Here is a 7,500-nt window from a genome sequence, read left to right on the forward strand (position 1 = left end):
TGTCTGTCTGTCTGTCTGTCTATCACATATGTCTATATGTCTATCGATCTATATTTATCAATATAAGTATGTGTATATCTGGGAATATATTGATCCATCCATCAATTGATCATATACAGGTAGTATGTCATTTTTTAAAAACTGAACACTAACCCTCATCCACCCTTCTCCTCCCTCCATCACCTCTCTGCAGTTCATCCACACTCTGGAGAGCCAGCGCACGTTCTCCCCGCGCGACCGGGCCTACGTGGCCTCCCTCCTGACGGTGGCGCTGCACGGCAAGCTGGAGTACTTCACGGACATCCTCAAGACCCTCCTCAACGACCTGGTGGAGCAGTATGTGGCCAAGAACCCCAAACTCATGCTGAGGAGGTGAGCCGAAGAGAGAAGGGCAAGCGTGCATGTGCTGTGTTGTGTTGTGTCTGAATTGCAGTCGGGTGTGTGTAATATACGTGTGTGGGGCACGCTGTGGAGAGAAGGGAGAGTGCTTATGTTTGTGTAGCAGGAGGAAAAGGGTGAGGACTATCTGAGAAATATCAGCGTGTGTGTGTGTGTGTGTGTGTGTGTGTGTGTGTGTGTGTGTGTGTGTGTGTGTGTGTGTGTGTGTGTGTGTGTGTGTGTGTGTGTGTGTGTGTGTGTGTGTGTGTGTGTGTGTGTGTGTGTGCGTGTGTGTGCGTGCATGTTTTGTGTCTGCATATATGTAGGTTTGTGCATTTGTAAGAGAGAGAGAAGAATCGTCTATTAGAGTAAAATACCCCAAACCACGCCTACCCAGTGCAAAAAGGTGTGTGCTCAAGTTCAGCCTCCTAAGGGGTCGTTGTCCCCTCCATCTTCTTCTGCGTTTAGTGGCGGCTTGCATTAGATGTGCTCTACCGCCATCTACAGTGCTAAGGGAACTCTATTTATTCTCAACCTTAAATCTCCACATGTCTCCTAACCGAAGGTCTCTTAAAAGGGCATTCATCTGACATTGAAGTTACACTCTAGTGTATTAGACGATTGTTTGCCTCAGCATCTTAAGTCTGCTTGTCAGATGCTCCTTTTCATCTCACTGGTCCTTCATCTGTGGATCTCACTGCAGCCTCCCTGCTGCACAGCCAAGGCCACTTCTGACCATTTCACTTTGCTTTCTTTCTTTCTTTCTTTCTTTTTTTCTTTTCACTTGCTCTTTCTTTTGCTCTTTACTTCATTCTTTCTTTATTTGTTTCTTTCTTTCTTTCTTTCTTTCTTTCTTTCTTTCTTTCTTTCTTTCTTTCTTTCTTTCTTTCTTTCTTTCTTTCTTTCTTTCTTTCTTTCTTTCTTTCTTTCTTTCTTTCTTTCTTTCTTTCTTTATTCCTCCCTTTTTTTTGCTTCTTCTCTGGCAGGACGGAGACGGTGGTGGAGAAACTGCTGACAAACTGGATGTCCATCTGCCTGTACGCGTTCCTCAGGGTGAGTTTCGGCGCTCGCTCGCGCGGGCTCCCGGCGGGGAGTGTGGAAATTAGCCAGAGCCTAATAGGCTTCTCCTGCTTCGCCCCGCCAGAGAGAACCGTAACTGGAACTCAGCAGTTTACAACAGAGAACAGCCATCTTTTTTTGTCTGTCGTCTAGCACAGTGGTTCTCAATCTTTTTTTTTTTGCCATCTAAAAGTGCCCTCTTGACCTCATCATAAGCCCTCCAGTCCAACGCCCCCCTTTAGTATTAAAAAATAAAATAGAATGATGCCCCCTCCTCTCAGCTGTCTCCTTCTCAACTCCCCTCAAGGGCTCCCTAAAGCCCACTGGGGGGGGGGGGCTGTAGAGCCCCCGTTGAGAACCACTGGTCTAGCAGACCAAACTAACAGCTGCTTAAGTGGCCCATCTGCTTGTGCAGTTAGGAAGTAATAATCATAACACTCGAGAAGCTGATGTATGTCTCCCGAGTGGGCTCGCTCGTCGTGCCGGCCGGCTAGGCAAGCTTGCATCGCTGCCAAAGAGTTCGTTCTCTGAGTTTGCTCTCTGTCTCTCTTTTCTGTGCTGTTAATAAGGTCTTCTGCTTTCTCTTTAGGTCTCTCCATCTCTCTCTGTCTCGGTCTCTGTCTCTCTCTCTCTCTCGCTCTCTCTCTCTCTCTCTCTCTCTCTCTCTCTCTCTCTCTCTCTCTCTCTCTCTTGCTTTATTCCCTTCTTCTTGCATCTCCCTCCCTTCCTCACAGTGCTCACTCTCTCTGTGTCTGTGTTTGTGTCCCCTCAGGATTCTGCTGGCGAGTCTCTGTACATGCTCTTCAGGGCCATAAAGCACCAGGTGGACAAGGGCCCGGTGGACGCGGTGACCGGCAAGGCCAAGTACACCCTCAACGACAACCGCCTGCTGCGGGAGGACATCGAGTACAAAACACTGGTGAGCCACCACTACTCCTTAAGGAAGTCCACATGGTGGTTATATAAATAAATAATGAGACGCAGTTTGTGAGTGCAGATTTTTCTTCCTTAAGTTGATACATTTTATCTCGCACCCAAAGACTTTCATTTTTCCAAGAAGTTGAGCGCGTCCTTTGCCAAAACTTGAAGTCCACCACTACTCCTCACAAGCTGCTCTGTGGCTGGCTGATTGGTATTGGTAAAACATGCAGTAACTATGGAAAGTGGAGTACCGCACATTGGTGAGCATGGCTGATTTGGACATATGGCATTTGGACAGGGCATTTACCCGGAGGAAGGTGGATGATTTTGGCCTGACCCTCCCATCAATGGTATCAGGCCTCAACATTGTCCTGCACCGGTTCGGGTACCCGTGGGTACGAGTAAATAGAAGCTGAAACGGGTGGGTTTTAAGCATACTGAAGTTTTATGCGGGTGGGTAAGTTAAATACGAGTGGGTAGCACGTAAATAAAAGCAGTGGTCCTTTTCAGTAAGCTATTATTTGCTAACCTTCCCTTGAAATAATAGCTTGGCTCTTATTTTCTATAGAAGCCTTGTTAGTGCCATGTAGCTGTTTTTTTCCAGGGGCACGGGTGGGTAACGGGTAGATTGTTAATGGGTACGGATTTAACTTTGAAATAATCACGGGTAACTCTGTGGATACGGGTGGGTACGGGTCTCAAAAAACTGACCTCTGCAGCACTCTAATGTGGGGTAGTTGCCCTTTCATGCAATAACCATGGAAAGCTATTCTCCAGTAAAGAATCATTTGAGAATTAGAACACACATTTCTCATTCAGACAATCACATTAACCGACATAATAAATCACTTTGATGTCAGTTCTCTCACCTTCTACCTGTCCTTACTTCTGGCTCAGTCTGCTCATCTCTATGTCTAATCTTCTCTCTCTGTCTCTCTCTCTCTCTCTCTCTCTCTCTCTCTCTCTCTCTCTCTCTCTCTCTCTCTCTCTCTCCGTGTCCCAGACGGTGAATGTATTAATGGCGGGCGTGGGGACAAACGAGGCGCAGCCGGTCCCCGCCAAAGTGCTGGACTGTGACACCATCACGCAGGTGAAGGAGAAGATCCTGGACCAGGTGTACAAGGGCACCTCCTTCTCCCACCGGCCCCATACCGACTCACTCGACCTGGGTGAGCTCAGCTGCGCCATGCGCCTATTACCACACCCATCAACCATGCCCATTACATTGTTTGTCATGCTCCCACAGCATTTTATGTCTGTTAGATCCGGTTAGGCTGCTCATTGCCCTCCCTGAATGATTTAGCACTTGCAACTGCTACCCAGTGGTGTAGTCTACTTTTTTATGGTGGGTATACTGTATACCTGAGCATTTTTGCAAGTGGGTATACTGTATGTATTTGTGCTATTCTAAATAATGGATCAATCAATTTTAAGTGGGTATACTGTAATCGCTGAAATTTTGAAGTGGGTATACTCCGTATACCTACGTTCTACATAGACTACACCACTGCTGCTACCCAAAATAGTAATGGCGTTCTCTTGTGTCTTATATGAAGGTGGACAATTAACACTAACAACATCTAGTTATGTTGCTGCTTTGAAAATTATTTTACATCTGTCAATGTGAGTAAACTGTGTACACAAACAGTCTGTATGTGCTCGTCAGTTGATTAGTTTGAGGCAGTGTACAACAAAATATTAACCTTTTTTGAAAGGAGCATTTCTGCTTTGGCAGACATGGTTTGCTTTCCACCTGTGTTCCCATGGGCATGCAGTACAGTAGTAGGTAGTGAATTTACATAATGTCTTAACGTTTCTTTTATTTCTTTTTTTCTCCCAGAGTGGCGGTCGGGTGTAGCAGGTCACCTGATCCTGTCAGATGAAGACCTGACGTCTGTGGTGCAGGGGAACTGGAAGCGCCTCAACACAGTACAGCATTATAAGGTGAGTTACCATGGTAGCACCGAACACACTATACCACCATATGGTGGGTTACCATGGTAGCCTCAACACACTACAACATTATAAGGTGAGTTACCATGGTAGCCTCAACACACTACAACATTATAAGGTGAGTTACTATGGTAGCACTCAGCACTCTACAGCATTATAAGGTGAGTTACCATGGTGGCACCGAACACACTATACCATGGTAGCCTCAACACACTACAACATTATAAGGTGAGTTACCATGGTAGCCTCAGCACACTACAACATTATAAGGTGAGTTACTATGGTAGCACTCAGCACTCTACAGCATTATAAGGTGAGTTACCATGGTGGCACCGAACACACTATACCATGGTAGCCTCAACACACTACAACATTATAAGGTGAGTTACCATGGTAGCCTCAACACACTACAACATTATAAGGCGAGTTACCATGGTAGCCTCAACACACTACAGCATTATAAGGCGAGTTACCATGGTAGCACTCAACACATTACAGCATTATAAGGCGAGTTACCATGGTAGCACCTATAGCATTATAAGCATTATATTGTGTATAACATTATCACACCATGAATCGTAGAGTTCACATTGGCACGACATACAGTACTTTGCGGTCTAACGGCATCTCTAATTTGTTAGGACATGGCCCCTGTTATATGTTAGCTGTTACGAGAATGTCAATATCCATGTCATAACATATGACTAAATGCTATGTGTATTGTGATAGTAGTGAAGTGCTGTGGTAGTAAAGTCGTTTCAATTACTATTACAGCGGTCCCTCTGGTGGAACGAGTACATTATGGGTCTACAAGAGTGATATTTAGTTTATAAAAAGCCACACTCTCGGGTGTAATTCCTGCAGTTAAATCCAGGGTTAACATGACAGACTGACGTTGCGGCCTAAGCCTTCTTCAGCGTCTTTCTACTAGAGTGATAAGCTCAGTTTGTTTTGTGTGGCTACACTGCCTCCTGTGACAGATAAGGGAACTTGTAGCTCTGCTGATAATAAACATGCTGAAGCTCTCATGTGTTGGGAGGTGGGAGCACACTTTCTTTGCAGTGTCTTTTCTGCTGCGTGTGTAGGAAACTTGTAGCTTGAACCTCAGGTCAGAGCAAAAATACAGCAAATGAAACAAGCTATGTGTGTATGTGTGCATGTGCGTGCATGTGTGTGCGTTCTTGTATGTGTGCGTGTATGTGTGTGCGTGCACAAGCATCTGTTTGCATGCAAGCAGTGTGTGTGTGTGTGTGTGTGTGTGTGTGTGTGTGTGTGTGTGTGTGTGTGTGTGTGTGTGTGTGTGTGTGTGTGTGTGTGTGTGTGTGTGTGTGTGTGTGTGTGTGTGTGTGTGTGTGTGTGTGTGTGTGTGCGCGCGCGCGCGTGCGGGCACGCATGCGCGCGTGTGTGTGACATGACAGAGCTGTTGTGCTGCACTTCCTGTCCTGTCCCACAATGTCCTGACTTCCTGTGTGTCTGCTGCGGGTGCAGGTTCCAGACGGAGCGACGGTGGCCCTGGTCCCACGCCACAGCAAACACATCCATCATGACAACCACGACTACGTGGCCGGAGAGAGTAAGTACCCACATCATAAACACACACAGATGCAAACATACACACACGCGCGCGCGCGCACACATACACAGCATATACAGGCACATATACATACATGCACACACAGCATACAGGCACATATACAACTACTGTATGTCACAGCTACTTGGTTGGAGAGAGTAAGTACCCAGATTATAAACTAACGTGTGTGTGTGTGTGTGTGTGTGTGTGTGTGTGTGTGTGTGTGTGTGTGTCTGTCTGTCTGTCTGTCTGTCTGTCTGTCTGTCTGTCTGTCTGTCTGTCTGTCTGTCCTTTTGAGCTGACTCTTAAATATGTGTTGCATGTGCCTCCCTGAGCAAAGAACCCAATACTGGACAGGTGCATGTGCGCGTGTTTGTGTGCGCGTGTGCGTGTGTGTGTGCGTTACTAACCCAGTTATGAGCTGACTCTTATGTGTGTGTGTGTGTGCGTTACTAACCCCGTGCTGAGCTGACTCTTATGTGTGTGTTTGCATGTGCCTCCCTGAGCAGAGACCCCGATGCTGGAGGATGCGGACGAGGGCGGGGTGCGGCTCTGGCACCTGGTGAAGGCCAGCGAGGAGCCCGAGCTCCCCAAACACCGCCGGGGCAGCCTGAGGGAGAGGGAGAGGGCCAAGGCCATACCCGAGATCTACCTCACCAGACTACTGTCTATGAAGGTACGTATAGACACACGCACACGCACACGCACACGCACACACACACACACACACATTGAGATAGGCAGCCTGAGGGAGAGGGCTAAGGCCATACCGGAGATCTACCTCACCAGACTATTGTCTATGAAGGTATGTACTGTATACACACACACACACACACACGCACGCGCGCACACACGCACACACACGCACGCACGCACGCGCACACACGCACACACACACACATTGAGATAGGCAGCCTGAGGGAGAGGGCTAAGGCCATACCGGAGATCTACCTCACCAGACTATTGTCTATGAAGGTATGTACTGTATACACACACACACACACACACACACACACACACACACACACACACACACACACACACACACACACACACACACACACACACACACAGGGTTAACCTGAAGGGCCATGGCTAATCCCTAGATATACCTCATGGACCTTCTGTTACTCAGGTTTCACACACGCAGAAGGACACTTTTGGTCAAAATACCTGTTAAGAGACAAGGAGTGAATATATTTTACTCACTGTTGTTCATGTGTGCCTGCAGGGAACACTGCAGAAGTTTGTGGACGACCTGTTCACGGTGATTCTGAGCACCAGTCGGCCTGTACCGCTGGCCGTCAAGTACTTCTTCGACCTCCTGGACGACCAGGCAGCACACCACGGCATCCAGGACCCCGAAACCATACACATCTGGAAGACCAACAGGTGAGCAGAGAGAGAGAGATGGGCAGAATGAGAGAGAGATGGGCAGAATGAGAGAGACAGAGACAGAATGAGAGAAGACAGATAGACAGACTCCAAGACCATCCACATCTGGACAACTAACAGGCGAGCAGAGAGAGAGAGAGAGGCAGAATGAGAGAGACAGAGACAGAATGAGAGAAGTCAGATGGACAAACCCCAAGACCATCCACATCTGGACGACCAAC

At 47.4% G+C, this 7,500-nt stretch overlaps 1 protein-coding gene across 2 annotated transcripts in view; it reads left to right on the top strand.

Moving 5' to 3' along the window:
- The window catches only part of plxnb1b (plexin b1b), a 170,455-nt gene that overhangs the window by 155,721 nt on the left and 7,234 nt on the right, over positions 1-7,500 (top strand). Inside the window, exons 28-35 of one of the 2 annotated variants that reach the window (XM_063215106.1) lie at positions 194-372; positions 1,365-1,431; positions 2,210-2,356; positions 3,362-3,527; positions 4,199-4,302; positions 5,800-5,884; positions 6,391-6,560; positions 7,116-7,276. In XM_063215106.1, the coding sequence (XP_063071176.1) occupies positions 194-372; positions 1,365-1,431; positions 2,210-2,356; positions 3,362-3,527; positions 4,199-4,302; positions 5,800-5,884; positions 6,391-6,560; positions 7,116-7,276 (1,079 nt within the window). The remainder of the gene's footprint in view (positions 1-193; positions 373-1,364; positions 1,432-2,209; positions 2,357-3,361; positions 3,528-4,198; positions 4,303-5,799; positions 5,885-6,390; positions 6,561-7,115; positions 7,277-7,500) is intronic. The other variant, XM_063215107.1, reaches the window with a different exon arrangement.

This window comes from Engraulis encrasicolus, chromosome 14, assembly GCF_034702125.1.
Source record: "Engraulis encrasicolus isolate BLACKSEA-1 chromosome 14, IST_EnEncr_1.0, whole genome shotgun sequence".
Taxonomy (NCBI): domain Eukaryota; kingdom Metazoa; phylum Chordata; class Actinopteri; order Clupeiformes; family Engraulidae; genus Engraulis; species Engraulis encrasicolus.